Below are 22,314 nucleotides of genomic sequence, written 5' to 3' on the forward strand. Positions count from 1 at the left end.
AATAACCGGCTCCAACCGGACGGAACCGCCCGGAACCGGCGGTCGACCGCCGATCAAGTTTTGATTTCATCCCTTAGTGCTTTGCTATGTGGTTATTATAGTCAATACATATCATCAAATTATTATTCCACTAACAATAAAAAATAATATTATGAGATAAAAGCAACACGAGACTAGCTGTTGTTGAAATACAAATAACAGGTCCCCCGTGATTCGAACTCGACACCTTCTGAACTCACGGTATTGGTCATCATCAACATGACCAATGAGTATTGGATTTTAATATTTGAGTCAAACTGACTCACTGCATTTTATTGTTGCATACGTTGTTAATGGTTCGAGTTCTTTTTTATATTGTTAGTCTGTATCGTAATACACACTCACATCCACGCCGCACCCACCCCTCCCCACACACACCCACACATTATAAACACTTTTTGAATACGGGTACTGGGTTATTTAGACGTGTATTTGTCAGTTCATGGAATGAAAATTTAAGAGAACTTATGTCGCATAAAATAATAACTAATTCAAGTGATTTCGTTTATTTTGGAGCACTTTTGTCATAATTAGGGCCTAACTAATTTTATTTTGGATTTTCAGTATAAAATGAACAAAAATTATATACCGTATACAAAGAAAACGCAATGCCCAAATATAGTGGTCTGAGATTCTTATCAGACGCCCTGGGGGAGGGACACATCATAAATATTTGGTGGGTATATGCTCCCCCGGAATTTGGAGCTTGTGGGTCTTTGGAGCTGACGGCGTACTGGTAAAAGAGGGTCTTTTGGATCAAAATCAACCTCTTTCTTGGATTTCTGGTTGACAATCGTCTGACAAAACTCAAAATGTGTGAAATGAGCAATTTAGTGGTCTTTTAGAGTTGAAATTATAAAAATCAAGGGTCTTTCAGTGTTCTCTTTTGGTCAAAATTCCGGGTGTTTGGGAGCTGCGTGGTCCAAAAACAGCTGGGTCTTTCCGGGTGAGCATATCCGTACGGTCATTTATGTTGAGTACCCCCTTCCCAGGTCAGAAACAAGGTCACATATTATAATATGAAGTCATGTAAAGAGGTCCAATATTAAACAGCTACAAGTACATAGCATTGGTTATATTAACCGCCTTTTGCATTATGTTGAATACTTAATACTGCACCGAGATATAATCTACAAGCAACAGAATACATTGGTTTATATACAGGATATTTCTATATAACCACTTCGTGAAATGTAATTGTCACAATAAATAAAACAAATGGATAAATCCCCATGATATGAATACATGCTGGTAATTTGTTAAAATGTTCCTTTAGGCCTACATTCATTATATAGGCCTACAATTATATTATCAAAACAAATAAATTGCCCAGACAAATTGTAACATACCCGGTTAACCCTCTGATCACTACCTGTCGATCTAACATTGCCTCTGATTGGTCAATTACATGATATCTTCATTTTAACCACCAATCAGATTGGAGCTTTGTAAATCATTCACTCCATTTTTTTGCGTGGTGAAATTATTCTAATAATGTTGCTGATTGGTCCAATTGATAATGAAAACTTCTTTTTGGCCAATCGGCAGGTAGTTCTCATGGGTTGATACGTTATAGTTTTAAAGTGCAGTGTTCCAAGAAAACCAGCCACCCAATATCATATCATAGACGTCACATAGTGATTTTGATGTTTTCGTGCAAACATTTTTGGACAAAGCTTTTGATGGTGTTAACAATTGTTAATTTATGTCCACACCCTGATGTTTTCATTTTACCCGACTGTCATTTCTGAAAAGGGACGTGAGTTGAGACATTTGGGTAGAAAATGCATTTTTTATGGGGTTTTAAAAACAATTTATAATAAAAAAATTCGATATTAACATAGCTGTAACTCAAATTTAATAATTATGTGTAGAATTACATGTCACAAACATATATATTCACTACCTGTTAACCAAAAATAACAATATTTGAGGGAAAATGCATAATTTTTGTGATTTTGCCCACTTCTGACTAAGAATAGTTTTAAAAAATTGAACACCATTAGAAGCTTTGTCCAAAAATTTCAATTTCACGTACAAATTGAGAGCTCCCTCCTCTGAAAATCCGAACAAGAATTAAGGTTCTGTGTCCTTATTTGATGGTGGGATTTTTACGGGAGGGCCCTTTTAGTTTGTGTCTAAAAAGTTATGCCAAGGAAGCACATGTATATGCACCGCGCCATTAGGCGAATATTTACGGTATTGTGACACAACTTAGTCAGCTATAAATTATATGTCTAATTTTCGCGATCTACTTCATTGCAGTATTATATGTGGCTATTCCTATGGCCAAAATGCCACACTATGTCTTACTTTGTTTTGACTCTAATTAATGTCATCTTTTTTCACAAGGGTCCTCAAAGTCATTAAAGAGAACACGATAATTATTGTTTTTCAAAATGATGCGCATAGTCTTACCTCGTTTTCCTTTTTACTTTGTCATAATATTTAGAATTGACTTTTTCGGTAAATCCCATTATTTTGCGTTAGACCCCGGATGTTGTCATTTGACGTCACTCCGACTTGCAATGCGCAGTAGTGATGTTCGCTGAACGATGTGCGCATCAGTCGGCGTGACGTCAAATGACGAGGACGACATCTGGGGTCTAACCGCAAAAAATTATGGGATTTACCGAAAAGGTCAATCCTAATTGCAAAAATCAATATGGGATAGGCATTGGTAATGTGATACGACCTTTTGCAATTCAGGTCGTTTGTTATGATGACAAACAATAAGATCGGGCCTTTTCAATTTGAATGTTGAATGGTTCCTTGAAAATTAGGGTGTCTAATAATATTCAAATTCGTATTTGTACATGACAATGTAATATTAAAGCTTGTGGTGTACTAATGAGGTAGGTAGGTGTCAAACCGAATTACCTCCATTAAAATTATAATAGAAAAACTAATAGACTTTTTGTATCTTGCATACACAGTACCTAGTACTTGAAAATCGTTTCTTAATTACTTAAAAACTAAATAAACGTTAAACTGAAAAATACGTTTTTTTGTACTGTTTCTATTATATTATTAAAAATATTTGAACAATTTCAGTAACCGACTGCTCATTGCCAGAAGTGGGTAAGTGCAATAGGTGCCCTGTGAACATTAGGTAATTTACACACAGTATGTTGTACTCATCTACACATGGCAGCTACACCACTTGCCCACTTCTGGCACTGAGCAATTGAAACATACTTGATACTTTTATATGCTTCTGGCTATGAAAACATTTTGTTCCTTGTCCTTTGTACCTTGTATCAAACTTAGAAGTTCTCACTCTTGGGCTATTTCAAGTAATATAAACGCTAGAGTACTGTCCCTTCAGTCGCACAAAAATGCGAGGCTTCGGTATTGCAGCATATAAAACGTTAACGGGTACTACGCTACGCTATAACTTAAGCAGTCGCTGAACACGACTGGTTTACTTTTAAGAATTGTCATGATAAAATCCAACTCCAAAAAAGAAAGAAAAAAACAACCAAAAAAAAACAACAACATACATACATAATTATTGCACTTGTTCATCTAGTTTAACAACTTGTTATTCAATAATCTGCTGCAAGCATACAGGGTGGAATCAAATACCGTAAAACTTCGTCTATAAGCATATAGAGTGCTTTTGATGAAAGCTAAATTAATCCAGGCGCCATTATGGAATTTGAGCAAATAAATTACAGATCTAAGCTTATACAAACAAATATTAGTGTAAGACTAATCTATTGTCTTGGCATATTTACGCATGCATCGTATTAATTTAGCTTTTATCGAAAACACTATATATGCTTGTATAGACAAGGTTCTACGGTATGATTTTTAAGCCACCCTGGGCTGTAGGCCAATATTGGATAATAGCTGTTGAAACTTAGCTATTTGTAAGATTTTTTAAAATAAATAAGCTCTGGCTGTTGTGGCCAAGTATTTACATATTAAATACATTTTTATACATAATGTTGAGGTGGGTTTGTAAGATCAGATAAGATGCATTTTGACACAAAATAATATATTTTAGTGCAAAAATACTAAAAAACGAAATATACACTATTTGGTGTAAACTTTGGTAGACAAAGTGGCATCATGATCGTAGAAAAAAGCACCATTGACATAATTGTTACCAAACTATCGCAAGTAATGGCCATGGAAGGTTAAAGGGCATCCCACATCCCCTGGTATCTCTGCTCTGGCAACTTCGGTGAAGGTTTTAGCATCAAGAACCAACAAGAATGCGCATCCGGTCTTGGCATTAATCACGTTGGACATCAGTACACCTGTGATATAAATAAAAATAATTAGAAGTTGAAGTTATATGTTCAAAAATATTAGACCGTAAACATATAAAGGTAATCCGGGTTAGCACAAACAAACAAACAAGATCCTTACTGCTATAGACTCGAACCCATGTCTGCATATTAGCAGTTCATGGTAGTCGGTAGTGAGTTTCTCCCATTAGGCGCCCATTCCTTTTTAAAGGAATTTTTATTTATGCGGTGTTCATCGTGCCGCTCATCATTTAGGATGATTTTACAAGTAACAAACTGTACATAGACGAGATACATATGTTGGTGTTTAAATAATCTGGAATGTATTCTCTTCGATAATAATAAACATAAACAAAATAAACAACCAGAAATTATACTCCAGTGAACAACGAGTGCATGTTCTTAGTCATCCAGTAGTTTTAAAGAGAGTTTTGGAATTAAATCAAATACCGAAACTTACTTTTTGCAACTATGCGACAGTGTGTCTAGTACCACCAGATTTCATCAGGCAACTGACCCGCTGGACTGGTTACGTGATAGATGGCTAGGTCCAGCGGGTCAGTTACCTGAAGAAATCTGGCGGTACCAGACGCAACGTAGCAAAGTTGCAAAATGTAAGTTCCAGTATTTGATTTAATTCCAAAACTCTCTTTAAAACTACTGGATGACTAAGAACATTCACTCATTAAATAAAATAAATTCACTGGAGCATATTTTGGTTACATTTGAAACTACTTTAAAATACGGAATAAACACTACTATAGATTTATCTTAAAAGTATCTTGTACATAAAAATATTTGAATATTAAATAATGTAGGCCTTGTAAGGGTTTTCTCAATCTTATGAATGGGAAATAACTTATTAGCATGGTGGTAACATAGAAGAAGAAAAGTGGGGACGACTTCATTAATGAATAGCCACAAAAGACGTACTTCACTAAGGGAGCGATCGTTATTTACGGCAGGGGGGGGGAATGGGTGTTTTGGCAAAAATATCGACAACAAATTTCACGTTCCCCCTCGCGTCCGCTCAAAATTTTCGCGTTCCCCTTGTTTTCCCAATTTTCTCCATTTAAAATTTAACAATCCCCCTCCTGGTTCAGCTAAAAATTTCAGGTTCCCCTCAAGATCACAAAAAATTTCGTGTTCCCCTAAATTAACCCATTCCCCCCCCCCTGCCATAAATAACGATCGCTCCCTAATCAATTCAAAACAATATGTTATGAACGGCAATTTATGTATAGGTTTCGTGTCATTCATGTCATTTGTTTGCTTTTAATCGCCTACTAATGCCGAACATTTATCTTGTTGAATTTGTTAACAAACTTGATTATAGTGTATATTGTCTTACCATCATCTTCATCCACCGCATCCGGAGCTTCAACAAACACGGGTTCGGACGGGAAACAGTCAGGTTCTGTCCATCGTACTGTTTTCTTTGTGTGGATGTCAGCCTTCACGATCTGAAAAAAGGTCCCAAAAAGGTCACGGGATGAACATTATAACCTTGCCTCATACAAGTATAGAAAACCTTAAACATACCTCAGAATATCGTGAAGAGGCGTGATCATCATGTGTGGAAAGTTTAAACGAAAATCACATTCATATAACATAAAGGCCTCTAGAATATTTTCATATACATGTATTTTCCTCACTTAACATGCTTAATATGTGCAAAAACGATCTATTCCTAGACATTAATACTAGAGGCACTCATCTTAATCTTCATGATTCCAAACGGCTTCCACATGCTATAATTTAAGCACTTTGGATGTTTTGATAGATTGAAATAAGTTCCATTAAGAGGGAATTTATATAAATAGAGAGCCCAGGGGATCATCAATGTTTAAAGGTGTGTCGGAAACTTTTATCATTACTTACAGTGTTCATGAACTCGCCTGGGTTGTTGCTTGTGTTGCCATACGCATAGCGATATCTTTTGCCGTTGACTCTGTCGTAATTTATTTGAGGCATGTCAAACCCTGAAATATACAAAAATATACAAACCATCAATCTACATTGCTATTCACCATCAATATCATCCCACCGCTTTTATAGCAATTGAAAATGAATCTATAGAATCGGGTAATTATTTTCTCTTGCTTTTCATTTTCTGATTTTGTATTTTTATAACGGTTTTATGTCTTCTGGAATGGGAGTGTTTCAGTATAGTGTTGGGCAATACAAGGAAAGATATTTGACAAAACTAGTAATATCTCGGAATCAATGCTGTTGACCATGTTGACTAATGACTCACGTTGCTAAACCACATACTATTTGTGTCAGAACATAGAGTAAATAATTCAACCATATCAAAATTGGACACATTCATTGACACATAATTATGAAAACAAGTACCACGCTTTTTCAAAAGAATATTTTGTATTGCAGAATGGTGAATAAAGCACAATCAAAGATCGTTGTACTTTGAACATTTGGAGTACTTATGATCCATAATAATATCGTTTAGATCGTTTGGGCACACGTGTATTTATTGACTCTTCTCTTCAATTTATCAAAGGTTCTTTGCCAAATTATCTTAATTATTGTATGCATTTATTTACACGTACTATTTTAAGTGTTCTTAAGCACACCGTTAACAAACAGATTTAATATTGTGTCGGCAAATGTAGTTATTGCAACACTTATAATTTGAATGATAATACAGCATGATACAGTTGACACTAAATCATCGAGATCAAATTTACCTACATACAAACATGATAACATCCTGTATCCTATTTAAAAAAATCCATTTCATATCCTGAATCCTATAGTAAAATAGCCCGCTAAAGAAAACGTCGACGAAGAGTAATCTGGCCATGCATATTTTGTCATACATATTTCTCACAGGTGATTTACCTGTAGTTGTGAGGTAACCGAACTTGGTAGACTAAACAGGTTTGCTTCACCAATCATAATTATTGGATAATATTTATTCTAGCCAGAGACAATCCTATAAATTTGATTTTTCATCGGAAGTAAACGTTTAAACACCAAATCGTGTAACAAATTGTGGCATAAACAGCTTGTCATAAAATAGTCATTTTTGGTTTTTGTGTTTCTCCAACAGCTGCTTCATTAATAATAAAAAAAAGTGCAACAAATTAAGCATTCTTTTTTAATTTTCATTTTTGATAACACTTTTGAGATATAAATAGACTAAATTGATACAGCGGAAGTTTGAATATCAGACATTTGCAGCTGAAAAGCAGGTGGTTTGAGGATGACATTATTTGAAACATGACTAAATGGGCCAATTTGGGAGTGGTGTATCACCTGTTGAAGTTTTTTTGTTTGTTTTTTAAATGGATAATGATAACTGTTATTACAATATATTTTATGCTCCAAACAAAAATGGTATTGACTTTCACATATTATTAGCATACTTAAAAAACGCACCTGGTAATACAAATACCGTAAAAACTCGATAGTTAGCATATGAAAACATGAAATTGTACCAAAGTCCGGCGCTTTACCAACTGGGTTAATGGGGTTGAGACACATATTTGCATTGAGTAATGGTAGTAATTCATTTTTCAAAATTTCCCACTTTGGCCTGAGCGGATCAAATTGGGTCACATATATACTTTCCAAAAAAGGCTAAAATTGCCTGAATGTAGGATTAAATCTAGTCACTTAGGGCCAGTTTCCCGAAGCATGGCTAGTTGTCAGGCTTCCTAGTATGATATACCAGTGCCTAAAATTTCACATTGTACATCACCTAGAAAGATAAATCAATCAAAATGTATCCACATTGGTAGGGATAGCCTGATGGCTTAGGAAGCCTGACCAAGCTTCGAGAAATCGAACCTTAGGGGTTTCCCCGGGATACGAAGCGTGAGAATAGTAACGGGTAGAGATGGACTCCATAGGCATCTATTAAAATGAGTGAAACACACTGGGTGTGTGACCACATGGGTTTTCGATTTGCACTTAAGTGCTTCTGCATGGCTTGGTATAGTTGGCTTCGAATATACTTAGCAAACTTATCATTTTCTACCAATCCCTACTATTACTCTTTTCCTGGGATTTGTCTATTTTGTTAATTTAAGAAGTTTCAAATAAACCTATTCGGTATTAAAGGTCCAAAATGTATTTGACAAATATAATTTTATTTTGGTTCATACTTGACTGAAAGTTATCTTTGTTAAATGAGTTTAATGCAAACGTAACTTACCAACATCAGATATGACTTCATCTTGGAGGAATACTGTGCCATCATCTTGTAACACTGCTGTTGCTTTGGAATACTCTAAACTGACCAGGTTGACGCCCTTTGGTGTACGCTGTAAAGATAGATATTTTGGTGGTAAATATCGAACATATAACTACAATTTTTAAGTATCGCTACATTTTAAGTATTGCTACATTTTTAATCAAACCATATGTATACATTTAACATTTTGTTCATGAAGGTGAATTTCTTCTTCCTCTTTTTAGAATACAAAATGTTAAAGAGGAAGCCCCACCAGAGCAGTTCTTCTGGGGTGAACCAAACCTGCCTGGTTATCAAATTAATTAATGACAAGGTTATCTCTGAATTTGACAGGTGCTAATTGATGTTTTAATGTTATTGCATCAATAATAAACTTACAAAATGTACACTTAACTAACCTTGTCTACATCAAGTGGAAGAACAAATCTTTTCACTACCGGTCTTGGAAATGACCTCTTGCCTTCTTGATCCCCATGTCTCAAATAGTCCAAGTAAAATTTCTTGATAAGTTCATCGTTATGATAACAACAGATATCAAATACAATATGTCCTTCATCTTCATATGAGTTGACGATATGCATACCAAACAATGCACCTGATGCAAATTTGATTGGTAACACATCGCCCGTCCTCTTATTTACTACGTGAAAGAGGGATTTTTCATTTGGTTCGTATTCGAGGCAAGAACATACGGCGGTTTTGGTCATGGCTGAGCCTGCTAGTTTCATTACATTAATGTATAGAGTTTGTTCAAGAAACACAAAGTAGTTTTTTGTCATTCCAAAACTGTGAAAGTACGAAGGGCGGGTCATATATCTTGCAGGAATGTTTCCGATGATTTTAGCTGATTTTCGTGGATTTCCTGTATGGATGGTAACAAAAAAAATTACATCAAGATTAAAATAGACCTGTTCAGTGGATAGAAGCATAGTGATTTACAATAAATTATTATTAATAAATTATTATTAATAAATGGCGGATCATATACTAGTCTACCTGTAACTCAGACACTATAATTAACTTAAAATATTCCCATTTCATATTTTAGTATTGGTTTAGGCTCTAATCAAAAATCGTCTTGGTAAGCATAGTAATCTGTAGTCAGACAATCCTAAAAGTGCAACTGTATTACATATATCGCTTTTTAATCCTGTGGGTATTCGTTGCTAATGATTTGTAATTTGCACGACAAATTAAATGATTGGTATTGGTATTACAACAAGTGAATCCTAGTCGCCATTTAAAAATACGTCTTTATAAAATTTCCTGTTTTAACCAGGAAGGTCGCGAAACTTAATTGTCATTTTTCTAATAGACATCAAGACAATAATTCAGAGCCGGATTTTTCAATCAGAAGGTCTTTTAAGTAAGTTGACCATTGTGTAAATTATTCTTTACTATAAAACCATTGCTATACCAAACGTGTTATAAAAATACTATTACAGAATTAACTTTATTTACCTGGTTTGGTCTCTGGGTCGAACCTAATGATGGTATATTTTGTTCCACAAACATATGAAGTGCCGATATTGTAAGTGTAGCCATCGTCATCTACTTGGGCATGCGCAGTTGCTGTCATTGTTCCAAATGCCCAAAACAGATCCATCTAAAAATGGATGATATAAATGGTAAAAATAATAATAAATAACAAGAAATGAGCAAACAAATAAAATAATCTTAGTAAAGGAAACAAAACATAAACATACACTGCAGATAATTTCTTAATATATATTATTAGTATAAAAGCAAACAAACGAATCATAACAAGTTACCGTGAGTATTTGACTTTGTCCATCCAGGTTTTTGAGGAATATTTTTGTACAAGAAAGATGTTTGGATAAATGTTTCCAAAGAAGACGATAAAAAAATCAGTATGCATCAGATGTGTTCAATGTAACAGATTTTGAACATAGCGGACGTGTTCTGGAACGAAGGTGGTATTACACCCCCTGATAAATTTGTGACTATTTTTGTATTTTTCTCAAAAAATAATAACACACTGGTAACAAAGGTTCTGTATATTATAGGGGCAAGGAATCCAGTTACTATACTGGAATTTCAGTGACTCAAGACAAGCGGTACGTTATTTATGATAAGAAAAGAGGTACCGCTAGAATGTACCTCATTTCATAAGATATATAATGAACCACTTGTCTTGAATCACTGAAATTTCAGTGAAGTAATTGGATTCCTTGCGCCTATATATGCATAACTTTTCCAGTGTGTAGTTATTTTTTGAGCAAAATGCATAATTAGTCACAAAATTTATCAGGGGGGTGTAATACCAACTTAAGTTTGTCAAATTTGTCCAGATTGAAACATTTAAAAAAAAATTATATATTTTATTTTTTGACTGTTTTCAATATCAGTATTTTCTTATTGGTTTTAAGTAGGGCTTGGATGATATTATTTATTTACCTTGTCTGAATTTTCTGAGGTGAGATCCTTTGGGTTTATCCGCCTTGGACATGAGGTTTCTGACGTTGTGTAAAGATCCTCTCCAATCTTGAAGAAGTTGATGAGGTTATTATCGGTGATATTTAACGGTAGAAAATGTGATGCAAATCTTTCCAGAATACTCTTACAAGGATCGGGCATTCCTACTGTACCAAATTCCGTCATAATGATTCTATTGTACTTCATTGCTCTTCTATAGGCGTCACTCCGTAGAAATCTATTTTGATAGGTAACTTTGCCATTGTCAAAAGTGAAGCGGTGCATCAAGGCTAGTCCGTCAAACCAGTGGTTATACGACGATTCACCAACTTCAAATTTGCCGGGGCCATTCCTTATAAGTGTGCCCGAAAGCCATCTTGGCAGTTCTCCTCAATAAAAGACAAAAAGAACCACAAAACATGATTTGATTAAGGTCGCGAGCGACTTTCACCACACCTGGCAGACACAATTGTACTTTTTCAATAATAGTACCACAAAACACCAAAGAGCAACCACGTAATCAGATCTTCCGTACGTAGTATTAATTTGCACATCATTTTGAAGAAATCAAATAATGTTTACTCTTTATTATATACCGAATTATGTGGTTTTTGTAATTCATTTTTCAACATGGCGTGCATTAAGTTTCCCGTCAATTTGCATGCAGTTCACCACTGACTATTGCCTTAAACATTTTCTTTGTTCAAATATTTATATCTTTCGTTTTGTTATATAATTATAAGTCAGCTGAATAAATCTTTAAAAAAATCTAGATTAATCTTTATCAAAATAAGTATTTTATTAATATTATATTATAATATTAATTCTGTAATGAGATAATGAGAATAAGTCAATTAGAAATTAGAAATTACCCAACACCTGCAAAATCAAAATATTTGACCCAAATTTACGGACAAATGTAAACGTAGTTAGCCAGAAGCAGAAGTGAAAGTTAATGGGGATTATCAAAAGCAATTACCATCAAATGCGTTCTTTGATGCTTGCTTTATTGGTCACACAAGTAAATTGGACATCAAATACTGCGTCTTGTTGTGGGTAACTATCTAACTTTTATATAGAAAAACGTGCAAGCAAAATGTAAATATTCAGATTTTTTAGGCCAAACACAAACATTTCCCTCGATTTTTTTATCTTTTTTCAAGTCTTTCAAGTGAAAACAATAACCCCAAAAAACTGACCATGACGCTAAACGTGGTTTTTGGCTATCGGAAAGGAAAGAAGAAATAAAAAAGGAGAAAAGATGAACAAAGAAGTTACTTGGCAGCGCCGGGATTCGAACCCGAGACCCATTGGGTGCCTCGTACTGACTGGCCACTGGGTTTCGCTGGTCCGGCCAGCGATTCCCGGTATATGACTAGGCTGATCATACTGATTGCGTCATGGCATCACGTGGAATGCATGCATGCGCAGTGGTTTTCTTTGTAAGATTTTTTATAGGCTTTGATAGAGTTAGGGTTATTAAACCAACATCAAATGTCATTTTCTCAATGCACTAGAATCGGATGTATAATACTGCACAATGCTTCCCCAAAACGAAACAAGTTTCAAATGGACCACATAGCACCTATTTGACCCCATTCCACCGACTTTGGCAGCTAAGGCGTTGGTTTAAAAATCAAATTATGCCCAAATTTCTTGTTTAATTTGCCTTTCTTATGTATTTTATGTTTTGAAAAGATTTTGCTTATGACCTCTAGCTGGTTGCTTACTGGACAACAGGTGTTGGTTAGTATTGTAACATTCGAATGACGCCCAGTTAATACACCATCAGGCTGGCACCTAAACTGCCACAGCAAGACAAAAAGCTATGAAAAACCCTGTGACAAACGGGACGTGGTCTAATTCTCTTAACTTAAACTGTTAAACGTCAGAGGTAACCAAATATCCGTGATCTCTGGAGGTAATTCGCGGTCAAAATTCCCTCTCAAGTTACCGGTGAAACATTAAAAAAGAATGATTTTTTCCCCATTAGAATAAAGCGGGTATAAATAGAGAAACTATTATAAAAGTATTCCGTTGTTTGAAGTGAAATCAAAAATAGTTGCCGGCCGCACTGTACACTGGCTGTCATTTTATGTGTGGGCATCCTTTTTCACGTATTACTCATACTGCAAAGCAGGAATGAATCATCAAGATGCATATTATCTTTCTGCAATACCTTAGATCAAACTACATCCATTTGAACATCTGTAAACCTACAGAGGAGAGAGAAAAAAAGTTCGGTGACTCTGACAGTTTAAGTATTGTGGTTTTCAACATCGGTTGAATATCTATGGATGAGTGCAATTCTCTTCCGTTCAGAGAACGCGTTTAAGTCGATCTACAATTAATGAGTACATCGTGAGTACATCCTAACCCACGCGTGGCGTAGGCCAAAAAATGACAAAAGAATTTACGCGTGCGATACGAACAGTGCTTCGAGGTGTGTGCGAGAGTGAGGAATTTGGGTATACCCGTTGAGTCAACACTCCAAGTTATTGAAATCATAATAGTCAATTAAATATGGGAAGTATTTGAGTTATATATAATAACAGTGATAAGCGGATTATGGTCAAAGTACGCCCAGTCTATGTAAAACCAATAATATCATATACAGTTTTATATACATGTACCTACAGGGTGCTATTATATACCTTAATAGAAATCTTGACGTTCCTCAGGTTGTAGACCCCTTTTAAGTTGGTGTTTACCACGCTTGTAAACACTGTAACACGCTCCAATGAATATTATGAATATATTTTTTCACTAACAAGTTATGACAAATCTAAGAACAGAAGGGCTATGCCTATGGGTAAAGACTATTGGTATAAATATAAATATATAATAAGTATTTGGAATAAATCAGTAGGAATAAGCAATAAATTGATTTGAGGATGAACAATTATGTTTGTACATATAGTTAAATGATTTGTTTTCTTGGTACATTTTGGTTGAGCGTACTTCTGAGAAAACCGGCTAGTCCAGCACCGATGTGGACACTAATAGTTCGTCATACTGGCCTGGCTTCCCCATATGTATTGAGTCACGTATCTAAATTTAGTTGAAGTGTTATACGTCCAGTCGAGCTGTCTTCCCACTTTAATACTTTAATAGAGCATATAGTGATTTTTAGTGTCTTGTTTTTGTTACCTAAATGTTTTTGAAATATTGTGGTGATATATTGTAAATTATCTTTTTAATGTGTTGTTTTTGTTGCCTAAAAGTGTTTGAAGCATAAATTGGATGGCACTTAACTAATTATTACAATTATTATAATTATATTAAATACCACGTGGTCGATTTTGTGGTTCGCCGTGACATTTCGGTTATTGATGTATGAGAGATTTTCTGTCAAAATATTTTGTCTAATTCCACTATCAGACGATCAATAACACTTATATATAGGCTTATTCCATAAAATCTCATGCCTATTTCATTGAAACATTGCAAAATAATTTTCTCTGCGAGTTATATCCACATTGTCGACTGAATATCGTGTGGACGCTAACCATGGTTTCCGAATTCGACTCACTCGACATCGAGAATGGTAAAAAACACCCAGTATTGAAAAGGACTAATGTACTTTTAATCGTCAGTTTTATGTCAGACCTATCTTGTCCTCTTTATAGCACATTTATTGTTCCAAAAATGTCAAAATCTGAAGTGTTTTGGTTAGCAGTGATAATGTTATAAGCTATATGGAATGTGGATGTTTTGTTTACTCAACATTATTATTAAGGGTAATTGGATTGCGGATTGCAAACTATGTAGCATTTTGACACTATGAAAGGATAGTCAAAACCGAGGGTAAGTCAATGTCAAACCGTACTACTATATAGTACTAATCAAATTAAACAAGATCAAATACGTTCACACAAATGAAAATATTTTCAAAATGATAAGGCTAGTTTTGTCTTCATTGCATGGATGTGATTTATGACGATAACACGAAGCAAAGAGCACTTTTCGACCATGACCTTAAATGCTCTTTATGTTTAAGACGATCCCATGTCAAAATAGTCCCACTAAAGTGTCCGATAACAATTTGTCAAGCCCATCAATAAAACGCCTTCACGATAAACATCCACTCCCACTATGGTGATAAATAATTTAGCACGTAAAAGCAAGGTATGAATTGACAAACTTCAATCTGTCAGCCGGACACCGAGCTACTAGTATGTTGTCCTGAACAGGGCCTTGTTTTAACAAATTGCCCGTGGATAAAATGTACTGTACGCCATATGCGCCATACCGTTGTAAATTATATAGGTCAAGGTGGAACAAAACAGCAATAGGAAAGGTGGTAAGCAATATGAAAAGATGAAATGATATGGACACAATCTCCACCCTGGGTTTGTTTCTGTTTTTGTGGTTTAGGAAATATTACGCAATCTATGTAGAATGTGACCGAATTATGACTCACTTGTTGGTATCGTAAACATGGTAAACATAACAATGGGAATATTTCAAGAAATAAACAATACGCATACGATAATCAGTTATAACAATAGTTCTCAAAGACGATTTATGTTCAGATGAACAGATTTCATTTACCAAACAATACAGTTACTTGCTTTAATAGTGAATGACACACAATAAGCTAAATTGAGTAATATAAAGCCTATGTGTTCTTCATTACACAACAATACAAATAACAATACAATTCTTTTATTCACAATACAATAAAAGACAGCAGGAATATAAAAAACAATTGAAGCAGAACAAAGAATTATGATCTCTATGTGTAATACCAATCTGTGAAAACCTATGGGGGTCAGTTTGCGGCTGAAATCTTATAAATGAAAATAGAAAATAAAGAAAGGGTGTCAATTGTTTACTGTTTTCTGACACCACACACGCGTTGTTGTCTACACGAGTTAATATTTCTGGCAAAGGCACAAGTTTCGAAACCAACCTGAATCTAATCTAACCATTAATTTGTTCGTATAATTTCCTTTTGTGTTGGTATAAATGTGGGGAGAAGAAAGTGGTCAGTCGGAAGTTTTTGTTAGTTTTGTAAGGCCACAAATCGAGATTTTGTCGACTTCGCGATGACAATAATGAATGGGACTAGACTGTTTCAAAATCATGGAAATGGAACCGGAAGTTGTAGAAAAGAAACCCCCACGCTTTTTCGCCACAAGTTTGTCAAAAATAGATTTGATTCTTTTGGCACGAAAATCAGCTGTGTATGTTAGACAGGATTAGTTAATACTTGGCAGCGAAACAGAGCGAGTCTGTTCTATCAGCTGATCGTCATCATTATTACATGTTGTACAAGAAACGAGGGCGATTTATGCTAGGGGGCAAACTCCGGCCGGCGCATGTCAAGACTGGGGCAGGGGTTGCATGGGTGTGGGGTAGCTCTTAGCATCAATGAATTTTGCCGTTGTGGTTGTAGCCGCATCGATTGCTTCGCTCGACTGGTGTGATTTGAAATCAACCCAGACTAGTGAGCTAGGGTGTTCGACTACCAGGGTGCAATGACACCCAACTAGGCTAGTCTTCTTTATGTATAGCTCATGTTGTGGCGCAGTCAGCCTGCCTGCTCAGTTCTAGGCTAGCAAAGTAATCACTCTACAATTTGGCAATAGGATCAAATTTAGATATAGAGTTCCCTTGAGGTGGGGTCATAAGGGGTGGTAAATGAGCTATCAGACGGGAGCTAAGCCGCACCATACAAAAGATCAATCCGTATAAACTCACGATCAATGTGCATGCATGAAAAGTAGAAGACTGTGCAGGTCTTGAACTAAGCTTTAAAAGTCACGCTAATACTGTTGATACCTTCACTTTTTAAACAGGTACACTTGTATAAGGCCCACATACAAAGCACTAGAGGCTTGGCTAATGGTGAACTTGTATTTAAAATAAACACTAAAAGCGGCAACAAATTGGTTTATAATTTACCAAAAATAATCTTGCCAAGTTATTGAATTGGCAATGTTAGAAATTGAAGAAATGTTAGCAGGAGCCCATCGTTGTTCAAAAGAGCATGTAAGATTAATTTCAATCGAACGTATACTTTTATTGCATTAATACAATAGTATATGGATGGACAGACTAATGCGGAAGTAACTAATAAAAACAAACAATGGAAATAATACTTGCATTCATTTAAAAGAGAATAATTAAGACCTGATTAGTGCTATTTTTCCACAGGACGGGTAAAAACACCTTGTTGAACCAAGATAGAATTGTATGGGGAAGGTTATACCAACAAATTGATAGCCTTTTGTTTTTTACAAAAGAAATTCAAAATCTTAGCCTTGGTAGCAAGGGCAAGTATATTAAAGAAATCGGATGATGAAGTCGACATATAACTTGTTCATTGGTACGTATACATTCCCACATAGACATAGGATTGAGACACAACTTGAGATGAATCAAGAAAAAATGTAAAAGATTATCCTGACCTGATAGGTTAACAGATTGTTTTGACAGGTTAAAATGTTTTGGCATTTTGAAACATAAAAAGGTTGTTTGATGTATAGCACATTTTGAGACACAGAAACAATAGTACTTTTATTCCCTTGCAGATAGATTCAGACAAAAGTAATAGGCTAGCGGGACCCTTCAATGATTCAACATGGTGATTGTTTTTTAGATTTGTGTCACTCGTTTATTCATAGTATTGACTGTAAAGCAGGCCAACACAAAAACGATGTCCTTAGCGAGGACACGGAATTGTCTGTTCCAAATAGTCTCAATGACCCTAGGCGAGGTGACGAGACAGAGACTCATAATACAGGTAGACTCGCTCGCTCTATGCGTGGAGTGCATGCACGGGTACTAATTGGCCCAAATTAAGCAAGTTATGATCCACCTGTTACCAGCTATAGCTTCGCATCTCAGTCTCAAGCAAGGGGTAACACAGTATCAGCATCCCACATTTATTGAAAAATCGCTGCTTGCTTGCTCACTCGCAGATTTTAGTCAACTATCTGGGACTTGCGCTGCCGCAGGGGACGCTGCTGTTCTGTCTGAAGCCCAGGGTTGCACCGGCGAGTTCCATTAAACCATATCGCCCCTTACTAACTTCTTATTGGTGCAAGCTATATTCCATTGGTATTTGTAATGCTTTTAAGTTTTTCCCTTTAGCTATATACTTTCTCAATAGTGAGAGAACTGTCTCAAAAGCGATAAAGAGATGCTCTGGCTGAGTTTACCCACAGGGTTTTCACCAAATCATATGGGATCTATGTTTCTTTCGGATCATTTTTGTAATATACCTTACTTACACCTTTGCACCCTATTGGTTTTAAACCACAAAGTTCTACTTTAAAAATGTAAGGGTATCAGCAACATGGTGATTTTGACAGATGGTTGGGCTTGATTAGACCGATTTATATTTCAAGAGAGACCAGCTGATTATGAATGAGTATAGGGAAGGGGAATAGAACATGGCTACAGGGTCGTACGTCGACCCCCACTTTTACTATTGCCCCTAGATCCGATGACCGACAAACCTGACAAATACCCTTGTTGACTACATACTGGTCACTCACTGTTAATGAAATGCAAAAGAACAGCGAATTAGAAATACGAATGTGAGCAATGGTTGGTCAAACTTGAAAAAACAAGGATATATCACATTCCTCTTTTGAACACCATACCGACGTTGTGCTTGTGCAAAATGGCCAAATTATATTTTGTTTTGGACGATTTGCAATATGCAATATAGGGCATAGGCACGTGCTTGTTAAATTCATATTATGAAATTATGTTTTATAGTTTAATTCTTGTGATTTTTTTGTTTTGAGCTGTGAAAACTAAAAAAAAGCTCTACATTTTAGCATTATAAGGGTCGACTCGTTGTCGGGAGGGGGGGGGCGGTGAGCATCATTTTGGCCCGGTTTTTACAGATCACTCACACGTACCATGCAGACACCTCCAGTGGATTATCGCATTCTGGTACTTTACTTGACTCAAGTTTGCTAAAGCTGGTTTACTGCACAGAAACTCTGCAGCTCTGCAACATATGCAACATTCAGCAGCATACTTCCAGTTGTACATGTAGCATTTATATCACATTTGCCGGGGCTGCCAATAATTGCGATTGAACGCCAGGGGGAAAAGAATATGAGACCCTTTGACTGATAGAGTCTGTTGGGTCATCGTAAATCGCAAATGGTTTAACCATGTTAACACTTTCCTCAGTATAAGTCCTAAAATCAAGTCTTTCAACCATATTAAAGCCTTTAGTTCCCATATATAATGATTTCTTAACCAAGATTTGTCAACCATATTTTAGGCAGTAAAAAGAACGCAAAGGCAAACCTCCCATATCAGGCTACGACCTAGTTTTGGTCTCACCAAGTCCTGTGAACAGGTTCTTCTACCAATCCCCGTCTACCTCTTCGTCGACCACACAGAGAGAATGATACCATCATAGACTGTTTCCAAGTCAGTTAAGAGTCACTGCTATAACTTAACCTTTACAACAGACGGTGCATGGAGTCTGCCCTTTTTTTTTTTTTTTTATTCCATTCTGTTCGACATTGCGCCTCTCTGATTTTTAACATCACCTTAGTGTGCTTTTTATTGAATAGAGATTGGTGAAATTGACGCAAGGCGAGGCAGTGCACTGGCACTGTGGCACATTTTCTCAGCAGGACTACTCAAATAGCTTCAAATCTCACGTCAGGTCCCTTAGATCCATTTTGTTTAATAGACCGACGCTCCTACCAACTTAAAGTAGTTGCACCCTCGCGGTTTTTAAGCATCTAAACTTCGCTCCCACGTCCTCACGTTTCTTATTATGATTATTATATTCCTTTCAACGACTTGGTGAACAAATTTTATTACCCATTGCAATACACATATTTTTCCACACAATTAACCAATGATATCAAAGGCTAGACAACCAAATGGAGGAGCTTTGGACAATAATAATTGAATTGAAATTATGAAACCAGACGACATTGAATTTAAAAAATTTAAAAGGAAAGGGAAAAGCACAAGTTAATAAAAAGGATGGGTAGATAACACTGTGAAATGTTACAGGCGCATTGTTCAGACCGAATGGGAACAGTGTGATGATCCGCGTGAACTTTATATAACTCGGGAAGAACCCTAATTACTGTAAATATCAATTAATTTGCATATCCAACCATAAATGATGATAAAACCGTTACATACTTGATATATGCCTAGTGGGAAAGATTTCACTCCCATGTTTAATAATGAAAACATTTAATATCGATGAGTATTTTGCCACAACGATTTTGCTTTAAAAAACCCATCTGTCAGAAGAAGGTGAGGTCTGTGGTGTGGTACTCAGGTATAGTATCTTTGACATCCGTGTGTGAAACCATGTGTCTGCATATGCCAAAGTCAAGGTGGGCATTCCGCCAATCTTTAGTCCTTTTTTCAATGAACTATGCATCAGAAACGATGTAGCCGTGGTGGTATCCAATTGAACTAAATAATGATCTCAACATGCTGTAGGGCTTCTCTCCATGCACACACTCTATACCCAATCATTATAAACCCCAAAACTGTCATATATATGGTTTTTGCTAGTGAGCATTAATGTGGTCAAACATGTTTGATTGATTGTATGAACGCAAGGTCCAACCACGGTCATCTAAGGCCAAGGTTTCTCCCAGCTGGCCAATTGCTAGGTGACAGGGGCGACATGATATTAAAATACCGGTGTTTGGTACAATGTGCAACAGTAATCTCGGATAGAAATATGTTTCTTCGAGTTCATCTATACTTGATATTGCTTGAACCATGTGAACCATGGAAGGAAGTCTATTTCCATGGTTGAACCTACAGTACAGACTAAGAAGATTGTTTCTCGTACAACCTTGTGTTGATTTTCATTGACTAGGCTATCCATGACACGCGCACGTAATGAGTTTTCCACACATAAAAAAACGATGCTACTACTGCTACTACATGCCTACATTTCTATTTTTCTCTACTACTATATGTGTATACTATGCCATAATGACCGACAAATTTCTGCACCACTTATCTTAAGCAGATGCAATTAAAAACTTCCCGAAATAGTGAACAGAATTTATACGGTGTATTAAAGAATGTTACTCAATGTGTCAAATTTGTCGTGATGCCAAGTTAGGAACCTTCAAAGTATTGAGTATGAAGTAGTGTGGTTGTAAGTCAATCGTGCGGAACTATTGCTGTTTTATTTGTTGTCTCTAGCATCTCTACAACAACAATCCCGTTAAGCAATGGTTACTTGCTAACGCACCCAACCGGCCCTATGTCGCCAGTAAAAAATCATCCTGTATGAACTTGGGTGTAAGAACACGCTCCAACAATGAATGAATTATTGTTGCAGCCGCTCACTTATGTTTTATCAGGTAAATTACGTTTAAAAATAACCCAACTACCCGGCAATTATGGAAACCGCCAAATTTGCTTTTTTTTTTCATTTCAAATTGCTTGAGAGGTGATTTTCTTTTTTTAAGAAGCGCCAATATGTATCTGGAACCAGCAAGTTTCTCAGCATGAAACTGGGCAGTTTGTTAATGACCTAGAGTGTTTGAAATTAATTTTTGAGTACGTGGATAATTTAATGATAATTTGATCAAATGGGGGCACGCCCCTTCGCGATATGATTTCCGTCGAATGACAGAAAGTTGTTTTGTCATTCATATTATATACAATCAGTTATGAAACCAACCATACATAAATAGGCTTACTCAGTGGAAAATTATTTAGAAAAAAAAATCCCGTATGATGATAGAACTGCAGCTAACATTAAAATAGATGGAGCACGTGTGGTTCGCATTACACATGTTACACGCATACATATTATTTTTTGCAGAAGTGATAAAATGATCATACTACATACCTTTGACTGGTGCATCACTTGGAGTAGTGCATTCTCGTTGCACAGACTGGAACAAACGAGCGAAACTACTATCCTCTGACGTCATTTTGTAAAAAAAAAGAAACGTTTTGGTTAATAGCCAAGTTGATATTATCCAAATATGGATTGCAGAGAAATCCAGTGGTATTACGGATTCATGTAGAGATGGGTGCTATATTATGTAAGACCAGAGACTGGCTAGTTGGTTGGTAGATATCACACACTCATGTAGGATTGTGAACTACTCTGGTAGCGTGTACCAGCTGTGCACGCCTACTTATATAGTACTAGGTAAGGAACACGTGATAGAGGGCTTCATGTAGTGAGCAAGTTACACAGGGTCTGTGTTAAATGATACACCCGTGTTTAATAATACTATAGCGCTACATGTGCTATAATCATGACTGTAAATGTAATGTCATTGATGAACTCGCACTTAGCTCTGATTGGATAGTGCACTCAGTCATTCTATTTGAAAATGGACCTTGGTTCTTTCAGTTTTTCACAATGCGCTA

At 36.0% G+C, this 22,314-nt stretch overlaps 1 protein-coding gene across 1 annotated transcript; it reads right to left on the minus strand.

Annotated features, from left to right (window-relative positions):
* Positions 1-2,526: 2,526 nt before the first annotated feature.
* LOC140160678 (beta,beta-carotene 15,15'-dioxygenase-like) lies at positions 2,527-22,108 on the minus strand. Its single transcript, XM_072183963.1, has 8 exons — positions 21,782-22,108; positions 10,936-11,342; positions 9,979-10,123; positions 8,916-9,379; positions 8,479-8,587; positions 6,180-6,280; positions 5,650-5,761; positions 2,527-4,307 (listed from the first exon to the last, which is right to left on the minus strand). Exons 1-8 carry the CDS (start codon positions 21,864-21,866, stop codon positions 4,159-4,161), a joined length of 1,572 nt encoding a protein of 523 aa, XP_072040064.1. The 5' UTR covers positions 21,867-22,108; the 3' UTR covers positions 2,527-4,158.
* Between the last annotated feature and the right edge of the window lie 206 nt (positions 22,109-22,314).

The sequence above is a fragment of the Amphiura filiformis genome, chromosome 9, assembly GCF_039555335.1.
Source record: "Amphiura filiformis chromosome 9, Afil_fr2py, whole genome shotgun sequence".
NCBI classification, from domain to species: domain Eukaryota; kingdom Metazoa; phylum Echinodermata; class Ophiuroidea; order Amphilepidida; family Amphiuridae; genus Amphiura; species Amphiura filiformis.

Bases quoted from the DNA above. Each gene is read 5' to 3' on its own strand.
- LOC140160678 (XM_072183963.1), bottom strand. From the start codon at position 21,866: ATGACGTCAGAGGATAGTAGTTTCGCTCGTTTGTTCCAGTCTGTGCAA. The intron at 11,343-21,781 runs GTATGTAGTATG...TCTTTTATTGAG, and splicing joins AAGTGATGCACCAGTCAAAG to GAGAACTGCCAAGATGGCTT. The intron at 10,124-10,935 runs GTAAATAAATAA...ATCCATTTTTAG, and splicing joins CCTCAGAAAATTCAGACAAG to ATGGATCTGTTTTGGGCATT.